Below are 21,791 nucleotides of genomic sequence, written 5' to 3' on the forward strand. Positions count from 1 at the left end.
CTTGTTTTTGCAGGGCATGTTGTGATGTGATATGGTCAAGACGTGATGAGATATAAGTTGTTGTATGAGATGATCATGTTTTGTTGAAGCTATCGGCAATTGGCAGAAGCCCTATGGTTGTCTCTTTGTTGCATAAGATGCAAGTGCCAAATAATTGCTTTACTTTATCGCTATACGATAGCAATAGTTGCAAGAGCAATAGTTGGCGAGACGACCATGTGACGACACATTGATATAGATCAAGATGATGAAGATCATGGTGTCGTGTCGGTGATGATAGAGATCATGACAGTACTTTGGAGATGGAGATCAAAGGCGCAAGATGATCATGGCCATATCATGTCACATATTTTGATTGCATATGATGTTTATCTGTTATACATCTTATTTTGCTTAGTTCGGCGGTAGCATTTTAAGATGATCTCTCCCTAATTATCAACAAGTGTTCTCCCTGAGTATGCACCGTTGCGAAAGGTCTTCGTGCTGAGACACCACGTGATGATCGGGTGTGATAGGCTCTATGTTCAAATACAATGGGTGCAAAACAGTTGCACACGCGGAATACTCAGGTTAAACTTGACGAGCCTAGCATATAACAGATATGGCCTCGGAACATGGAGACCGAAAGGTCGAGCGTGAATCATATAGTAGATATGATCAACATAGTGATGTTCACCATTGAAACTACTCCATCTCACGTGATGATCGGACATGGTTTAGTTGATTTGGATCACGTGATCACTTAGAAGATTAGAGGGATGTCTATATAAGTGGGAGTTCTTAAGTAATATGATTAATTGAACTTTAATTTATCATGAACTTAGTACTGGTAGTATTTTGCAAATTATGTTGTAGATCAATAGCTCGCGTTGTTGCTTCCCTATGTTTTATATGTGTTCCTAGAGAAAACTAAGTTGAAAGATGTTAGTAGCAATGATGTGGATTCAATCCGTGATCTGAGGATTATCCTCGTTGCTGCACAGAAAAATTATGTCCTTGATGCACCGCTAGGTGACAAACCTATTGCAGGAGCAGATGCAGACATTATGAACGTTTGGCTAGCTCAATGTGATGACTACTTGATAGTTTAGTGCACCATGCTTAACAGCTTAGAATCGGGACTTCAAAGACGTTTTTGAACGTCATGGACCATATGAGATGTTCCAGGAGTTGAAGTTAATATTTCAAGAAAATACCCGAGTTAAGAGATATGAAGTCTCCAACAAGTTCTATAGCTAAAAAGATGGAGGAGAATTGCTCAACTAGTGAGCAAGTGCTTAGATTGTCTGAGTACTAACAATCGCTTGAATCAAGTGGGAGTTAATCTTCCAGATAAGATAGTGATTGGCAGAGTTCTCTAGTCACCATCACCAAGTTACTGGAACTTCATGATGAACTATAATGCAAGGGATGAAGAAAATGATTCCCGAGCTCTTCGTGATGCTGAAATCGACGAAGGTAGAAATCAATAAAAGAGCATCAAGTGTTGATGATTGATAAGATCACTAGTTTCAAGAAAAGGGCGAAGGGAAAGAAAGGGGAACTTCAAGTAGAATGACAAGCAAGTTGTCACTCCCACGAAGAAGCCCAAAGCTGAACCAAAGCCTAAAACTAAGTGCTTCTACTGCAAAGGAAATGGTCACTGGAAGCGGAAATGCCCTGAATATTTGGTGGATAAGAAGGATGGCAAAGTGAACAAGGGTATATTTTATATACAGGTTATTGTACCTTACTAGTGTTTATAGTAGCTCCTGAGTATTTGATACTTGCTCGGTTGCTAAGATTAGTAACTCGAAACAGGAGTTACAGAATAAACAGAAACTAGTTGAGGGTGAAGTGATGATGTGTGTTGGAAGTGGTTCCAAGATTGATATGATCATCATCGCACACTCCCTATACTTTCGGGATTAGTGTTAAACCTAAATAAATTTTATTTGGCGTTTGCGTTGAGCATAAATATGATTTGATCATGTTTATTGCAATACGGTTATTCATTTAAAGTCAGAGAATAATTATTGTTCTGTTTACATGAATAAAACCTTCGATGGTCATACACCCAATGAAAATAGTTTATTGGATCTCGATCGTAGTGATACACATAATCATAATATTGATGCCAAAAGATGCAAAGTTAATAATGATAGTGCAACTTGTTTGTGGCACTGCCGTTTAGGTCATATCGGTGTAAAGCGCATGAAGAAACTCCATAAAGATGGATTTTTTGAATCATTTGATTATGAATCATTTGATGCTTGTGAACCGTGCCTTATGGGCAAGATGACTAAAACTCCGTTCTCCGGAACAATGGTACGAGCTAGTGACTTATTGGAAATAATACATACTGATGTATGTGGTCCAATGAGTATTGATGCTCGTGGCGGATATCACTATTTTCTGACCTTCACAAGATGATTTGAGTATATATGAGTATATCTACTTGATGAAACATAAGTCTGAAATAGTTGAAAGGTTCAAAGAATTTCAGAGTGAAGTGGAAAATCATCATAACAAGAAAATAAACTTTCTGCGATCTGATCGTGGAGATGAATATTTGAGTTACGAGTTTGGTCTTCATATAAAACAATGTGGAATAATTCCACAGTTCACACCACCTAGAACACTATAGCGTTATGGTGTGTCCGGAAGTCGTAACCGCACTTTATTGGATATTGTGCAATCTATGATATCTCTTATCGATTTACCACTATCGTTTTGGGGTTATGCATTAGAGACAGTTGCATTCACTTTAAATAGGGCACCATCGAAATCCATTGAGACGACGCCTTATGAACTGTGGTTTGGCAAGAAACCAAAGTTGTCATTTCTTAAAGTTTGGGGCTGCGATGCTTATGTGAAAAAGTTTCAACCTGATAAGCTCAAACCCAAATCGGAGAAGTGCGTCTTCATAGAATACCCAAAGGAAACTGTTGGGTACACCTTCTATCACAGATCCGAAAACAAGATTCGTTGCTAAGATGGATCCTTTCTAGAGAAGGAGTTTGTCTCGAAAGAAGTGAGTGGGAGGAAAGTAGAACTTGATAAAATAATTGTATCTTCTCCCAAATTGGAAAGTAGTTCATCACATAAATCAGTTCCAGTGATGCCTACACCGATTAGTGAGGAAGTTAATGATGATGATCATGAAACTTCGGATCAAGTTACTACAGAAACTCGTAGGTCTTCCAGAGTATGGTCCGCACCAGAGTGGTACGGTAATCCTGTTCTGAAAGTCATGTTACTAGACCATGATAAACCTATGAACTATGAGGAAGCGATGATGAGCCCAGATTCCGCGAAATGGCTTAAGGCCATGAAATCTGAGATGTGATCCATGTATGAGAACAAAGTGTGGACTTTGGTTGACTTGCTCGATGATCAGCAAGCCATGTTAAATAAATGGATCTTCAAAAGGAAGACGGACATTGATTGTAGTGTTACTATCTACAAAGTTCGACTTGTTGCGAAAGGTTTTCGACAAGTTCAAGGTGTTGAATATGATGAGATTTTCTCACTCGTAACGATGCTTAAGTCTGTCCGAATCATGTTAGCAATTGCCACATTTTATGAAATCTGGCAAATGGATATCAAAACTGTGTTCCTGAATGGATTTCTGGAAGAAGAGTTGTATATGATGCAATCAGAAGGTTTTGTCGATCCGAAAGGTGCTAACAAAATGTGCAAGCTCTAGCGATCCATCGATGGACTGGTGCAAGCATCTCGGAGTTGGAATATACGCTTTGATGAGTTGATAAAAGCATATGGTTTTGTACAGACTTTTGGAAAGGCATGTATTTACAAGAAAGTGAGTGGGAGCACTACAGCCTTTCTGATAAGTATATGTGAATGACATATTGTTGATCGGAAATGATGTAGAATTTTCTGGAAAGCATAAAGAAGTGTTTGAAAGGAGTTTTTCAAAGAAATACCTCAGTGAAGCTGCTTACACATTGAGCATCAAGATCTATAGAGATAGATCAAGACGCTTGATAAGATTTTTCAATGAGTACATACCTTGACAAGATTTTGAAGTAGTTCAAAATGGAACAGTCAAAGAAAGAGTTCTTGCATGTGATGCAAAGGTGTGAAGTTGAGTAAGACTCAAAACCCGACCATGGTAAAAAGTAGAAAGAGAATGAAAAGTCATTCCCTATGCCTCAGTCATAGGTTCTATAAAGTATGCTATGTTGTGAACCAGACCTATTGTCCTTGCTCTGAGTGTGGCAAAGGAATACAATTTTGATCTAAGAGTAGATCAATGGACAGCGGTCAAGAATATCCTTACTGAGGACTAAGGAGATGTTTCTCGATTATGGAGGTGATAAAAGAGTTCATCGTAAAGAGTTACATCGATGCAAGCTTTTACGCTGATCCAGATGACTCTAAGTCTCAATCTGGATACATATTGAAAGTGGGAGCAATTAGCTAGAGTAGCTCCGTGCAGAGCATTGTAGACATAGAGTATTTGCAAAATACATACGGCTCTGAATGTGACAGACCCGTTGACTAAACTTCTCTCACGAGCAAAACATGATAATACCTTAGTACTCTTTGGGTCTAAATCACATAGCGATGTGAACTAGATTATTGACTCTAGTAAACCCTATGGGTGTTGATCACATGACGATGTGAATATGGGTATTAATCATATACAGATATGAATATTGGTGTTAAATCACATGGCGATGTGAACTAAATTATTGACTCTAGTGCAAGTGGGAGACTGAAGGAAATATGCCCTAGAGGCAATAATAGAAGTTATTATTTATTTCCTTATTTCATGATAAATGTTTATTATTCATGCTAGAATTGTATTAACCGGAAACATAATACATGTGTGAATACATAGACAAACATAGTGTCACTAGTATGCCTCTACTTGACTAGCTCGTTAATCAAAGATGGTTAAGTTTCCTAACCATAGACATGAGTTGTCATTTGATTAAACGGGATCACATCATTAGAAGAATGATGTGATTGACTTGACCCATTCCGTTAGCTTAGCACTTGATCATTTAGTATGTTGCTATTGCTTTCTTCATGACTTATACATGTTCCTATGACTATGAGATTATGCAACTCCCGTTTACCGGAGGAACACTTTGTGTGCTACCAAACGTCACAACGTAATTGGTTGATTATAAAGGAGCTCTATAGGTGTCTCCGAAGGTACATGTTGGGTTGGCGTATTTCGAGATTAGGATTTGTCACTCCGATTGTCGGAGAGGTATCTCTGAGCCCTCTCGGTAATACACATCACTTAAGCCTTGCAAGCATTGCAACTAATGAGATAGTTGCGGAATGATGTATTACGGAACGAGTAAAGAGACTTGCCGATAACGAGATTGAACTAGGTATTGAGATACTGACGATCGAATCTCGGGCAAGTAACATACCGATGACAAAGGGAACAATGTATGTTGTTACGCGGTATGACCGATAAAGATCTTCATAGAATATGTGGGAGCCAATATGAGCATCTAGGTTCCGCTATTGGTTATTGACCGGAGACATGTCTCGGTCATGTCTACATTATTCTTGAACCCGTAGGGTCCGCACGCTTAAGGTTTCGATGACAGTTATATTATGAGTTTATGAGTTTTGATGTACCAAAGGAGTTCGGAGTCCTGGATGACATCGGGGACATGACGAGGAGTCTCGAAATGGTCGAGACGTAAAGATCGATATATTGGACGACTATATTCGGACTTCGGAAAGGTTCCGAGTGATTCGGGTATTTTTCGGAGTACCGAAGAGTTACGGGAATTCGTCGGGGAGTATATGGGCCTTATTGGGCCATACGGGAATTGAGGAGAGAGGCCGAAAGGAAGGAGGCGCGCAGCCCCCCCCCCCCCTCTGGTCTGAATTGGACAAGGGGGCAGCCCCTCTTTCCTTCCTCCTCTCCCCCTCTTTCCCCCTTCTCCTACTCCAACAAGGAAGGAGGGAGTCCTACTCCCGGTGGGAGTAGGACTCCCCTTGGCGCGCCTCTCCCTGGCCGGCCGCCTCCTCCCCTTGCTCCTTTATATACGGGGGCAGGGGGCACCCCATGACACACAAGTTGATCTTCGTGATCGTTCCTTAGCCGTGTGCGGTGCCCCCCTCCACCATATTCCACCTTGGTCATATTGTTGCGGTGCTTAGGTGAAGCCCTGCGTCGGTAGAACATCATCATCATCACCACGCCGTCGTGCTGATGCAACTCATCCCCGACACCCTGCTGTATCGGAGTCCGGAGATCGTCATTGAGCTGAACGTGTGCTGAACTCGGAGGTGCCGTACGTTCGGTACTTGGATCGGTCGGATCGTGAAGACGTACGACTACATCAACCGCGTTGTCATAACGCTTCCGCTTTCGTTCTACGAGGGTACGTGGACAACACTCTCCCCTCTCATTGCTATGCATCACCATGATCTTGTGTGTGCGTAGGAAATTTTTTGAAATTACTACGTTCCCCAACACCACCCACATCTGAAGGGGTGGCAAAGAGTTCATCACTCTACGAGCACCATATGAGAAAGGTGGCATAGAAGCTAATCCATTTCGTTTCATATAAGAGGGGTTAGGGTAAGCATATGAATAAGCAGAGAAATTCTTTGAGGATTTATGAACATAATGATTTGAAGAATAATGTGCATATTCATAGCCCTTAGCTCTACCCTGCGAAACAGAGTTGTTAGCACGATGATGTTCATGTGAGGACTTTGATCCATTTGAGGAATTTGATCCACATGAGGAATTTTGTCCGTATGAGGACTTGGATCCATATGAAGAATTTGATCTGGGGTTCCTATTCTTCACAGGTGGTGTCATGAGGACATCCACCTAAAGACTTTCAACATAACTTCTGGGAACCCAGATTTTCTTCATAGGTGAACCGTTCCTGAAGTTAGTGCCAACATATCTAGCAAATACTTCACCATTCTGAATTTTGAACAGTTTATAGTTGGAGTCAAATGACTCATCAGAAGAATGAGGAGATTCACATGTAAAGCCAGATAAGTTAGATGGATCAACTGGAGGTCCCTTTGCAGCAACCCATGAGGTTTTGGGGTACTGCTCAGGCTTCCAATATGTTCCATCAGCATTGAGTTTCCTCTCAAAGGCAATACCCTCTTTCCTAGGGTTTCTGTTGAGGATCTGCTTTTTGCGCACATCACAAAGAATCTGATGCCCTTTGAGGCTTTTGTACATGCCTGTTGTGTACAATTCCTTCAGCCCTGCATCATTAGTAGTACTAGCAATGTCCTCAGATGAGGAATTAGATATAGCAGTGGCAGGTGAAGAATTTGTAACAGTTGAAGCATTTGAACATTCAGGTGAAAAATTAGCAGATTCACGTTCAATGCACTTTAAGCATGGAGGAACAAATTCTTCTTGAGTAGCGTTGATTTGTTGAGCAAGTAATGAATCGCGCTCCTTCTGAAGATCTTCATAACTCACTCTTAGCTTCTCAAGATCTTGCTTTCTTTGAAGAAATTCATAAGAAAGCTTCTCGTGATCAGATAAGAGAGTTTTATGATGACTTTGAAGGTTGTCAAACTTAGACTGAAGTTTCTGAAGATTTTCAGTTAAGTCTTTAGTGCAGTCCATTTCATCACCCAACATATCATCACTTTTGTCTAGCATGTTTTCAAGTTTTTCAATAGCCTTTTGTTGTTTCACAGCAATCTTAGCAAGTTTTGAGTAGCTAGGCTTAAGATTTTCATCTCATCCTCACTAGATTCAGAGGAGGGGTATTTTGTTACCTTGGCACCCTTTGCCATGAAGCAATAGGTGGGAGCGTAGTCATCATTATCTTCATCAGCGTTGTTTGTGTTGCCATTTTCTTCAGAGTTGAAGATAGACTTGCTGACAAATGCGGTAGCAAGAGCTAGACTTGCCACACCTGACTCAGACTCCTTGGATGCCTCCTCTTCCTCATGTTCCTCAGATTCAGCTTCAGAGTCCATTTCCTTGCCAATGAATGCCCGAGCCTTCTTAGAGCTGCTCTTCTTGTGATATGAAGACTTTGAGGATTTTGATGATGAAGACTTTGAAGATTTCTTCTTCTTCTTCTTGGCATCATCGGAACTGTAATCCTTGTATTTCTTCTTCTTTAATTCCTTGTCCCACTGAGGACAATCTTGAATGTAGTGACTAGGCTTCTTGCATTTGTGGCATAGCCTTCTCTTATAGTCACTTGATGAGGAATCACTGCTCCTTGAGGATTTTCCAAAGCGACCACGTCTTGAGAACTTCTGGAACTTCTTCACGAGCAGTGCTAGCTCCTGGCTCAATTCTTCAGGATCACCAAGGCTACTACCAGAGTCTTCACACTCAGATTTAGACACAGCCTTGGCCTTCAGGGCACGTGGTTTGCCATAGCTTGAACCATAGAGATCTCTCTTTTCAGCAAGCTGGAACTCATGAGTATTTAGCCTCTCGAGGATATCAGCAGGATCTAGTGACTTGTAATCAGCATGCTCTTGAATCATCAGTGTCAGAGTGTCAAATGAAGAATCGAGTGATCTCAGCAATTTCTTCACCATCTCATGGTCGGTGATGTCAGTGGCACCGAGCGCTTGAAGCTCATTTGAGATATCAGTGAGGCAATCAAAGGTTTGCTGAACATTTTCATTGTCGAGTCTTTTGAAGCGGTTGAAGAGATTGTGAAGAACGTCAACACGAGAGTCACGTTGAGTTGAGACTCCTTCGTTTACTTTGGAGAGCCTATCCCAGATAAGCTTAGCAGTTTCCAAAGCACTCACTCTACCATACTGCCCTTTACTCAGATGACCACATATGATATTCTCTGCTTGAGAATCGAGTTGCTTGAATCTCTTCACATCAGTAGCATTCAGGGAAGGTGTGACTGAGGGAACACCATTTTCCACAACATACCAGAGATCATTGTCAATTGCTTCAAGATGCATTCGCATCTTATTCTTCCAGTAGGGATAGTCCGTACCATCGAAGGTAGGACACCCAGCGGAGACCTTGATCATACCTGCGGTCGACATAACTAAAACTCCAGGTGGTTAAACCAAAATCACACAGAACAAGGGAGTACCTCACTCTGATACCAATTGAAAATGCGTTATATCGACTAGAGGGGGGTGAATAGGCGATTTTTATGAATTCTTCACTAAGGAATTTGCCGGTGAGGAAATTCCTTAGCGAAGAACTACTTGCAGCGGAATAAGTACTCAGAAGTAAGCATAACAGGATACAGACATAGTCATCATGATGAAATGAAGACAAGCACAGAGTACAGAAAGCGTAAACACAAGATAACACAAGATGAAGACAAACAGACTGAAGAAATTGAACTGAGGAAATTGAGAAAGTCTTCAGTCAAAGTCTTCAAACACAGATATGAACAATCACTCAACACAGTAATGAGGAAATGAAAGAGTTGAGGAAATAGAACCAGTTAGGTTGGTGAAGACAATGATTTGGTAGACCAGTTCCAACTGCTGTCTCAGTTGTACGTCTGGTTGGAGCGGCTGAGTATTTAAACTCGAGGACACACAGTCCCGGAGACCCAGTCGCTAAGCATGCAGCTCAGGACACCAAGTCCTCACCATATTCTCCTTGAACTAAGGTCACACAGACCTCGTCCAATCACTCGTGGTAAGTCTTCAGGCAACTTCCGAACCTTCACAGACTCGGTCACTCGGCGATCCACAATTCCTCTTGGATGCTCTAGACCATGATGCCTAACCGTCTGGACGAAGCACAGTCTTCAAAGGTAACAAGCGTCGGATCCACGCAGGATCAATCTCTTCAGTGATGCTCAATCACTTTGGGGTTTGTAGGTGTTTGGGTTTGGGTTTTCCTCACTGGATGATTTTCGCTCAAAGTCCTCGGAGGATGGGTTGCTCTCAAATGACAAGTGTCAGTTTCTCTCGCAGTAGCCAACCAGCTAGTGGTTGTAGCGGCGGCTATTTATAGCCTAGGGAGCAGCCCGACATGATAAGACATAAATGCCCTTGTCTAATATGACCGTTAGGTGGATAAGATATTTTTGGGACAGTTGGCGCGTAGCACAGCAACGGTCGGAAATTTGACTATCAAATTCCTCAGGGCTATCATGTTCCTCACTGTGTAGGCAATCCGCACTGGCGAATTCCTAACTCCTCAGTCAGAACAAATACCTCAGCGACCAGAAGAACTTCGTCTCTGTCACTGAAGAAATTGACTGAACTGTATGAGATTTCCAAAAGCTTCACTCGAAGGGATTGGTAGGTGTAGGATTTTGAGTTGAGTATCACATGGAAATTTTTCCTTAGTATTTCCTCGACCCCCTTTAACAGTATGGTGTTTCCTATGACTCAAGAAAGAGAAAAACAAAACTATGAAAATGAAAGTCTTCAAGCTTCATATTCCTCGCATGAATATCAAGTCTTCACGGACACACCAGTTTCTTCACTTTCAAAGTCTTCATGAAAGTCTTCAGGAATACCAAAATCTTCAGTCGAAGATATACATTTTTAGGGGTCGACTTTCTCTGTAAATATCAAACTCCTCATAGACTTATAGACCTGTGTACACTCATAAACACATTTGTCCCTTAACCTATAAGTCTTCAATACACCAAAACCACTAAGGGGCACTAGATGCACTTATAGCATCATTTGGATCAATGTGCACACAGTATCATATTTTCCATCCAAGGCTCTTAGGATCTTCTTGGTGATGAATTTGTCGGTCATCTCTTCACTTCCTAAGCCAACAATCTCATTTGTGATGAGAGCAAGCCTAGAGTACATTTCAGCGACACCTTCACCATCCTTCATTTTGAACTTGTCAAGTTGACTTTAAAGCACATCCAATTTGGATTCCTTGACGGAGTCGGTACCCTCATGCATGTCAATCAAAGTATCCCAAATTTCCTTTGCATTCTCAAGACGGTTGATTTTGTTGAATTCTTCGGGGCACAATCCGTTGAAGAGGATATCACAAGCTTGAGCATTGTATTGCAACATCTTCAACTCTTCCGCAGTGGCTTCACGGTTCGGTTCTTTCCCATCAAAGAATTCACCCTGCAAGCCAATACACACAATAGCCCAAACGGCAGGGTTATGTCCAAGAATATGCATTTTCATCTTATGCTTCCAACTAGCAAAATTAGTACCATCAAAGTAAGGACCTCTACGGTGGTAATTTCCCTCGCTAGACGCCATACTCTCCTAGGTTGTGAAACCAAGGCTATGACTACCAAAAGCTATGGAAATCAAAGCAAATAGAGACCAAAGCTCTGATACCACTTGTAGGATCAAAAGTATGTCTAGAGGGGTGTGATTAGACTACTTGACCAAATAAAAAAACTTGCCTTTTCCCAATTTTAGTTCTTGGCAGATTTTAGCAACTAAGCACAAGTCAAGCAATCAACCTACACATGCAATTCTAAGAGTATAGCAGCGGAATGTAAAACAATTGCATATGAAGGTAAATAGGAGGAGTTTGAGAAGGCAAACGCAATTGGAGAAACGGATGTTTTTGTCGTGGTTCCGATAGGTGGTGCTATCGTACATCCATGCTGATGGAGACTTCAACCCACGAAGGGTAACGGCTGCGCGAGTCCACGGAGGGCTCCACCCACGAAGGGTCCACGAAGAAGCAACCTTGTCTATCCCACCATGGTCGTCGCCCATGAAGGAGTTGCCTCACTAGGGTAGATATTCACGAAGTAGGCGATCTCCTTGCCCTTACGAACTCCTTGGTTCAACTCCACAATCTTGTTGGAGGCTCCCAAGTGACACCTAGCCAATCTAGGAGACACCACTCTCCAAGAAGTAACAAATGGTGTGTTGATGATGAACTCCTTGCTCTTGTGCTTCAAATGATAGTCTCCCCAACACTCAACTCTCTCTCACAGGATTTGGATTTGGTGGAAAGAAGATTTGAGTGGAAAGAAACTTGGGGAAGTCTAGAGATCAAGATGCATATGGTACGAATGGAATATCTTGACCTCAACACAAGTGTAGGTGGTTCTCTCTTAGAAAATGTATGTTGGAAGTGTAGGCATGTTCCGATGGCTCTCTCCATGAATGTAGAGTGGGTGGAGGGGTATATATAGCCTCCACACAAAATCTAATCGTTACACACAACTTACCAATCTCGGTGGGACCGAATCGTGAAACTCGGTCGGACCGATTTAGCAAATAATGTGAGTTAGGATTTTCGGTGGGACCGACATGTCAACTCGGTGAGACCGATGTGGTTAGGGTTAGGGCATAACATAATCTCAGTGAGACCGATTACACAAACTCGGTGGGACCGATTTTGGTAATAAGCTAACCAGAGAGTTGGTCAGGCAAACTCGGTGGGACCGATTCGCTCATCTCGGTTGGACTGGAACATTACGAAAGGGAAACAGAGAGTTTGCATTGCAATCTCGATGGGACCGATCGCTCATCTCAGTTGGACCGAAACGTTACGAAGGGAAACAGAGATATTACAATCCCATCTCGGTGAGACCGAGATCCCTATCGGTGAGACCAAAAAGACTAGGGTTTGTGGCAGTGGTTAGACATCTGAACTCGGTGGCGCCGGATAGAAAGAATCGTTGGGGCCGAGTTTGACTTTTGGTTTGGGGTCATATATGGATGTGAGAAAGTAGTTGAGGGCTTTAGAGCATATCACTAAGCATTTTGAGCAAGAACCTCATTAAGCAACACATCATCCCTCCTTTCCTATAGACTCAATGTGATCTTGGATCACTAAAATAGAAAATGTAGAGTCTTGTGCTTTGAGCTTGAGCCAATCCTTTTGTCCTTAGCATTTTGAGGAATCCACTTTTCTCATCCATGTCATGCCAATCATTGAGCTTTCCTGAAATATTTATCTTGAAATAGCATTAGCTCAATGAACTATATGTTGTTAGGAATTACCAAAACCACCCAGGGATAGTTGCACTTTCACATGGGCTCCTTTATGAAATGTTCTTGGTTGGATGCCACAGTGTCGATGGCCTGCGGTACGACCGCTGGTATGAGCACGTGTGGTCCTACCATCCATCGTGTATTGCTCTAGTTGCCTTTTGGCACCTCCTTTTTACTTGGTTTGACCCTGCACACTTGTGTTTCCTTCCATGTGATGAGTTCCTTCCGTATATGGGTTCATTTCCCGCGGAAACACGTTAAACAAAGGGTTTTCTATTTTTTGCGTTCATTAATCAATAATGTCAGTATCAAAGTGATTCTCTCGGATATTCTGGAATTATCCAGTTTAAACAATAGAGGAATGTATGCAAAAGTATCACTCATTAACCTCTCCAAGCCTAAACCTTGACCGCTCTCGAGCAAGAAACAAAATCAACCATAACAAACTTAGTTATTAAACCAAAATAACGAGACGATTTTGATTCACTTACAGTCAGTACACCTCGATAGCCCTCCGCTCCCTTCACCTGTAAACTTAGTATAGTTACATTGGTGGCCTGGTTATTATGCAACCTTAGTTAAGACAAGATAATCAACACAAAACTTTTGTTAGTTTAGAAAAAATAATCAACTACTCCCTCCGATACATATTAATTGGCATATAATGGATATATATATATATATGCATATTTCACTGTTTATATACATCCGTTTGAGCGACAAATAATATAACTCGGAGAGAGTAGCATTTATTCTATTACTTCTAGCTAACACTTTCTTGCCAGGAACGCTTTTGAAGAGCCTTTTATTTTTGCAATGAAAACATATATTATGGGAATGAAAAGTTTGTAAAAGACAATGTTGTGCTAGAGTAACTCCCTAACACCCACGAGCATCACCTCATCAAGGCTCGCAAACACTTCTTTCAATCAGTGTTTACTGAAATTAGTTGTCTACTAATGAGATTATGCCAAAAAAAAGATACATACAACTATAAGGTTTCATTATGCTTATGTTTCAATACTATGGACCAAGAATTGGCTCTTTCAAGCACAATGATTAATATTGTTTATTTTCACGTACGAAACCCCCTTCTCTCATTCCTCCCCTGATGCTAGGTGGATAGGGCAAACTTTTCCTTTCAGATTTCACCGGCCAGCCCATGGATTCGCCTCCTCTCTGTCTGCCGCTCCGGCAGTTAGGAGAAGAATCCCGGTGCTCCTCTCCAGTTAGTAGTTTAGGTTATGATTTTTTAGTCCTCACACGTGTGGTGCTCCGACGGATTGCGCCGCTTCTTCTTCTTCGAGTTTTTCTTCTGGACTTCGATCCTCCTCAAGTTCGTCCATTTGGACATAGCTGACGGAGCTTCTGTTGGATGTCTGCGGTCTTCGTAGAGCAGTGACCTTATGGTTTCTCGTTATGTGGCGAGATTTGGTGTTGGGTGTTTCAAATCTATGCAAATATTCAACGACGACGACTACGGCTCCAGGGTGCTGGTCTTTTTTTTAGAAAAGGGGTATTACCCCAGCCTCTGCATCAGAAAGATGCATACGGCTCATATTATTAAAAAACAAAATGAGTCACAAAGTCTCCAATATCTGAAAGGTCGAAAAGAAAACAAGCTGCTCAAACGAGCCTAATCATGAAGCCACAACCGGCTGGCAAATAAAATAGGAGCACTACATGCCTATCCTATTACATGACCGCCATCCAAACCGGTTGAAAATAACCCGAGCTACCATCTCCCATCGGGTAGACGCAGTAGCCAAACGCCCCCTGGCCTCCGTCGGAGTGAGTAGCGACCACATACGGATCAATGCTGTGGCCCTGAAGATAACCTACAAAAAATGAAAGTTCGTTGCTCTGTTAAAAACCAAATCATTTCTGCAGTTCCATACTGCCCATAACAAGGCACACACGCCAACACGAATGTGTCTTGCTACATCCAAGTTCACCCCATCAAGCCATGTTCCAAATAACATATTGATAGAGGTAGGTGGAGTAATATTAAAAGCAATATGAATCGAACACCAAAGAATCTTAGCCAGTGGACAATCTAGAAAGAGGTGCCTGATAGTTTTGTTACAATCACAAAAACTACACCTAGCAGAACCCATCCAATTGCGTTTTGCCAGATTATCCTTTGTCAAAATGACTTGTTTATGCACAAACCACATAAACACTTTGATTCGCAAAGGTACCTTAACTTTCCATACGTGCTTCGAGCAAGGAATGACACTAGTGTTTATGACATCTAGATACATGGATTTGACCGAGAACCTGCCGTCCTTGGTCAGTTTCCAAAACAATCTATCTAGCTGCTAAGACAGCTGGACATCCATCAGCCTTCGTACAAGATGAAGCCATGCCTCCCAACGATCGCCTACTAGCGTCCTCTGGAAGCTAATATTGAGAGGCGTGGACTGTAAGACAGTTGCAACATATGCTTCTCGATGTTGAACAATGTTATACAGAGTAGGATATTGAAGTGCCAGAGGCGTCTCCCCTAGCCACGTATCCTCCCAGAACCTCGTACTAGCCCCATCACCGACTAAGATTTTTACCCTGTTAAATAAGAGGGGCTTGACTCTCATCAACCCTTTCCAAAACGGTGAATCAGTCGGGCGCACAGTCACCTGAGCCAAAGTTTTTGACTGAAGATACTTATTACGCAGAATCTGAGCCCAAGTAGCCTCTGTCTCGAACGAAAGTTTAAAAAGCCACTTGCTAAGGAGACATCTATTCTTGATCTCTAGATTTTCAATGCCTAGACCGCCTTGGTCCTTCGGCCTACAGATGATATCCCATTTGGCAAGCCTATACTTTCGTTTCAACTCATCATTCTGCCAAAAGAATCGGGATCGATAAAAATCTAACCTCTTCCTGACTCCCACCGGGACCTCAAAAAAGGATAAAAGAAACATGGGCATACTGGTGAGGACCGAATTAATCAGAATTAATCAACCTCCATATGACATGAGCTTCCCTTTCCAACAGCTTAGTTTCTTTTCAAAACGATCCTCGATGCACTTCCACTCCTTGTTCGTCAGCTTACGATGATGAATGGGTATACCTAAGTATGTAAACGGTAGCGAACCCAACTCACATCCGAACAATTGCTTATACGCCTCCTGGTCCTCACTAGCTCTTCCAAAGCAAAACAGTTCGCTCTTATGGAAGTTAATCTTGAGTCCAGACAATTGTTCAAATAAGCACAACACAAGCTTCATGTTCCTTGCTTTCGCCAAGTCATGCTCCATAAAGATGATAGTATCATCAGCATACTGCAAAATGGATATACCACCATCAACTAGGTGCGGAACCAAGCCCGAAACCTGCCCCGCATCCTTAGCCCGACCTATTAAAATAGATAGCATATCAGCCACTATGTTGAATAGACTCGGTGACATGGGATCACCCTGCCTTAGTCCTTTGTGTGTCTGGAAATAGTGACCTATATCATCATTCACTTTAATCCCTACACTCCCTTTTTGCGTAAAGGACTCGATCTGGTCTCGCCAGGCCTTGTCAAATCCTTTCATAAGCAACGCCTGTTGAAGGAAAGGCCATTTAACTTTATCGTATGCTTTTTCAAAATCCACTTTAAAAACCACACCATCAAGTTTTTTTGAGTGGATTTCATGGAGCGTTTCATGCAAGACGACCACCCCTTCAAGGATATTTCTATCCGGCATGAAAGCGGTCTGGGACGGTTGCACAACTGAATGCGCAATCTGCGTGAGTCGGTTCATCCCAACCTTGGTGAAAATTTTGAAACTAACATTAAGCAAACATATGGGTCTGAACTGCTCAATGCGAATAGCCTCTGTCTTCTTAGGAAGAAGAGTTATCGTTCCAAAATTGAGCTTGAACAAATGAAGCTGACTAGTGAACAACTCATGAAACATTGGCAACAGGTCACCTTTAATAAAATGCCAGCACTTTTTGTAGAACTCCGCCGGAAACCCATCTGGTCCTGGTGCTTTATTGTTTTTCATTTGTGCAATGGCCTCAAACACCTCCTTCTCCGTGAAAGGAGCGGTCAAAATATCATTCTCTTCCGTCTCAAGTTGGGGAACATCCTCAACTCTTGACTCATCCAAGGACACAAAACTCTCTTCCGGAGGGCCAAACAACTGCTTATAATAGTTGGTAATGTAAACTTTCAGGTTTTCCTGACCAACTATCGTCCCTTCATCTTGTTCTAATTGAAAAATTCTCTTCTTACGATGCTTTCCATTAGCAATCATATGAAAGAATTGAGTGTTATCCTCTCCTTGGACAACCTTACGAACCTTACCTCTCAAAGCCCATTTCAATTCCTCCTCGCGGAGAAGCTCTTTCAGCCTTAACTCGGCCTCCACTTTAGACTCCAACTCGCTGGTATCTAAAATAGAGGTTTCAGCTTTTAACTCAAGGGAATGAATAATCATAAGGAGCCTTTCCTTCTCCGCCTTATAAATTCCATTGGTATGCTTAGCCCATCCACGAAGGAACCTTCGCAGATGACGAATCTTGCATTGCCACCGCTCAATGGGTGACCTTCCCCCCGAGTCTTTAGCCCACTCTCTAGCTAACAACTCAATGAAACCTTCTCTTTCAAACCAAGCAAGTTCGAAGGAGAAAATATTCTTATTACCCATATGAGTTTGAGCCCTTGAGTCGACTAGTAGCGGTGTGTGATCCGAGATACCTCGCGTCAACGCCCGCACCGTTACCAGAGGAAACTTTTGTTCCCAATCGACGCTCGCCAAAACACGATCAAGCTTCTCAAAAGTCGGAACCCGTAGCGAGTTTGCCCAAGTGAATTTCCTACCCGAAAGCTCTATCTCTCTGAGATCCAAGCTTTCTATGATAGTATTGAACATAACCGACCATCTGCCGTCAAAGTTGTCATTATTCTTTTCCTCCTTTCTTCGAATAATGTTGAAATCACCCCCACTAAGACGGGTAGTTGCTCATTACCGCAAACACGGACCAAATCAGCCAAGAAATCTGGTTTGAGTTCGGGTTGCGCAGCCCCATAGACTGCCACCAAAGCCCAATCAAAACCATCTGCTTTAGTTCTTACCCGAAACTTGACCGCAAACTCACCCAACACTACACTCCGAACCTCCAACGTTTCGCACTTAACCCCGAGTAAAACCCCACCGGATCTTCCTCAAGGTGGGAGGCAGTGCCAGTCAAAATCTACCCCCCCAGATAAGGTACTAAGAAATTGTGGGGAAAAATTACCTCGTCCAGTCTCGGATAAAGCAATAAAATCTAAATGATGTTCAAGAGAAGCCTCTGCTAGAAACCGTCTTTTAGCCAAGTCTTTAAGACCTCTGCTGTTCCAAAAGATGCCTCTCATATTTCATCATGAAATTTTTTGGAGGTACGGATCCTAGCACTTCTACGCACAGCCGACACCAGGTAAACCTTCCGTTTCCAGGTCCTCTTAGGCTTAACGCAAACATCAGAAGGTTCGGCACGCTCGGAATGAGCCTCTATGGCCAAAGACTCAACTTCAAGGTTAGTAGTATCTGGGGAGGGATACTCATCCTCCTCCTCCGTCTCCTGTACCGCAGGGTCAAGATCAGCACACAAGCCATCAAGAACCCTAACCCCAAGCGCATCAATCTCCGACTCATTCATCGGTCTAACTGCAGCTATGTTACGAATCAAATCTAACACTCGTTCAGCTTCCAAATCTAGCATATCGTTAACAGACTTAGAAATCTCTAGATCATTATTACCAAGAGATACTCCTAATTGGTTGGCATTTTGCACAATCTCATCATTGGTAAAATGCATAATAGAATTAGACTTGTTAACAGACATACCAGTAGAAAGCTCGACGTCCCGCAACTTGGCCGCCCTCAACACGCACCTGAGCTGCATGTCATCAACATCCGGGTGCTCCTGCAGTCTCCCGCTGACCCGTCTCCCTGCAGAGACAGGATCCAGGATCCCACCGAAAGCGATGACCTCCTCGCGAGAAGCGGCGCTGGGGAAAGAGCCTCCTGCCCGTCCCCCAGCAGTGGTGACTAGCGCCGGGGCCACCGGAGCAACATCCAAAGACGATGAGAGCTCCCAGGGCCTATCGACGGCCATCCCGCCGATGCCCGAGCCCGGTGAACTCGTCCTAGCGCGATCCAGGGAATCCGGTGCCGCAGCGACCACACCAGCCAGCCCGCCCTCCAGAGCAGCAGAAGGGGAAATGACGGCCTCCTGCGCGCCCGTTCCCCCGCAAGCCGACGACCTCACCAAAGGGGTCACGCCGTCCCTCGGCACCGCCAGCATCAAAGACCCGGAGGGCCGAGCCTCCTGCTCGACAACTCCCCCCGCGACCACCAGCTCGGCCACCACAGCCATAGCCGAGGGAGAAACAGGAACCGAGGGCGGGACCTCCTGCCCCGCAGCACCTTCGTCCTCAACAGACCTCGCCACACGCAAACTGAGCACCGGGCTCGCAGAACCAACCCTGTCACATGACAACCTCGGCGGCGCCAAGAACGCCCCAATAGAACCCAGCTGAAGATTGGTAGTCGGAACTGTGCTAGACGGGCCATCAGGGGCGGAGTCAGCATTATCCGACGGCCCCGACGGTCCCATAGCCTTGTCATCATTACTCTTTGCAATATCATCCTGGTTCCCCGAACCCCCTCCTCCCTCAGAAGTATCCATGGGATTATCATCCTCAAACTCGTTGAAAAGATCAGGATCCTCATACTCAACATCCAACTGATATAAAACACCTGCGTAAGTCCAAGGCACCACGTCTGGCAAGAACTGAATATTGGCGACACTGACCAGCAGTCGTGCCACCCCGTGAGCCCGAGTGAACTGCATATCCACCTGCTCAGTCCTACCAATCAAAGACCCCAGACTCCAGGTCACCAAGAAGCTATCCAAAGGAGCAGACGGGGCACCAGAGAAACGAACCCAAATCTGAGTTAAAGGCGTGCCCTATGGCTCTTTCTTTTTCCACTCATCGAATTCCAGCACAAAACTAGTACCTGTGACCCTGCTCATACCGAACTTGAGAATCCTCATATGATCCTCCTTAGACGGGAAATCCACTTTATATGAGTTATCGGAGAGCTTAAGTAAGGACCACTGAAAATTACCCGGAGCGAGCTCTCTCAACTGCTGAATGATCTGTGCTTCGGTCAACGGCCCGTGAACCACCTTCACCACACCGGGGAAGGATGTTTCCACTATGGGCGCAGAAGGCTCCGCAGACGGAGACTCAAAAAACATCAACCCCGAACAACACACTCCGTAAATCTGAACGGATGGTTTTGGCCCCAACATAAGAGGACAGTCGGCCGCAGTGTGTTTAGGCTTCCGGCACAGATCACATAACTCCGCAGTACACTGAACCAAAAAGTGACCCGGTTCCCCACACCGGAAACAAGTGACCTTCTTCTTCTTAGCCGCTGGTCCTTAGGGGATGTGCACGAATACTTCCCGGTCATCATCGACAAGGTCAAGCCGGCATCGGTTGGGGAGCAGCGACAGCGGCGCATCGGCGGCTCGTTCTAGCGGCAGTAGTGGTCGTTCGGTGTTCTCGAAATCTCGATGTTATTTGAGATGCTTTATACTTTCGATGAACTTTTATAACAGACTTGCTTATGCACACCTCTAAAGAAAGCCTAATAATATTCATGGTACGTGTAAATCGCAACAATTCAAAAATAATAATATCCAAAGTCAATCTCTTGTCCAAATTTACCGTTCTTTGCAATGCAAACCACTCACTCTGTGCATTTCAAAACCGAACCGAAAAACCATACCAAAAATAAACTGAACCGAACCGATTTTATGGTTTTTATGGTTTCTGGTTTCGGTATGGTATGAACTTTTCATACCGATTTGAACTTTGGTTTTAATGGTATATACCGAAAAACCGAACGGTTAACCGAATAAACCGAAGTAAAAATAAATTTATATTTCTTGAGATGAACAACCATACAAGTTGTCATTTTTCTTGTACATGAGTCCAATTCACTAATAAGCATGTAAAAGTTTCTTGTAACATAGTCATTTTTCTCTTTTTAAAATGCTAAGCACGTCCATAACCATCAATAGATGAATTAATGCATGCATCTATACTTATATATATAGTCATATACTATTTATGTAAAATAGTACGTGTTTTGAGTCATAAATTTACAAATTATTATTACGTCATTTTCAAATTCGCGTCAACTTTGGTTTTTATGGTATATACCGAAATCATACCGAAATAATTTGGTATATACCGAAACCGAACCGTATTTTAATTTCATATACCATATTTACCAAGTATTAATACCGTACAAACCGAAAAACCGTATAAACTGAACCATGTAAACCGAATAAACCAAACGCACTGGGTGACAAACCACTACAGCGTAGTGAGCGGCCCAGATCAGCCGAAGTCAGCCGGCAAGCTCCACGGGAAACCCTAGCTACTCCCGGCTGGCCGCCGCCGCCGCGCCTGCCGTCCACGCTCCACCCGCGGGAGCTCGCCTCCTCCTCCACCCTCTACCTCTCGAGGCCACTCCGGACGGCCATGGCGCAGAGGGCCGCGGGCGGCCTTCTCCGGCGGTCCATCGGGCTCGCGCCGCCGTCAACCCCGAGGGCCCTGAGCACCAGCGCCACCACGCCGGCCGCGGCGGCGGAGGGAGAGGCGGCGGCCAAGGCGAGGAGAAACAAGAAGAAGAACCTATTCGACGTGGCGCAGTTCCTGCCGGACTGGGGCGTCGGCTACAGGGTCGCCAAGACCACCTGGCGCGACGTCTCCTACCAGATCACCAAGATCAATCTCTACAAGGTCACCATCGCCACCATCCATAACAATCTCTGCGGAGGAGAAAATTGATCTCTTGTGTTCATTTCCGTGACTTCACTGTGGTTTCGTGATCTCTGTATGTACTGATGCAGGATGGCCGCCACGG

The 21,791-nt window shown here is 43.7% G+C and overlaps 1 protein-coding gene across 1 annotated transcript in view; it reads left to right on the top strand.

Annotated features, from left to right (window-relative positions):
- The first annotated feature begins 21,239 nt into the window (after nt 1–21,239).
- LOC119338612 overlaps nt 21,240–21,791 on the top strand; it is a 1,614-nt gene continuing 1,062 nt past the window's right edge. Inside the window, exons 1-2 of the mRNA XM_037610907.1 lie at nt 21,240–21,667; nt 21,778–21,789. Of these exons, the coding sequence (XP_037466804.1) occupies nt 21,407–21,667; nt 21,778–21,789 (273 nt within the window). The 5' untranslated portion in view covers nt 21,240–21,406. The remainder of the gene's footprint in view (nt 21,668–21,777; nt 21,790–21,791) is intronic.

The sequence above is a fragment of the Triticum dicoccoides genome, chromosome 7B, assembly GCF_002162155.2.
Source record: "Triticum dicoccoides isolate Atlit2015 ecotype Zavitan chromosome 7B, WEW_v2.0, whole genome shotgun sequence".
NCBI lineage: Eukaryota > Viridiplantae > Streptophyta > Magnoliopsida > Poales > Poaceae > Triticum > Triticum dicoccoides.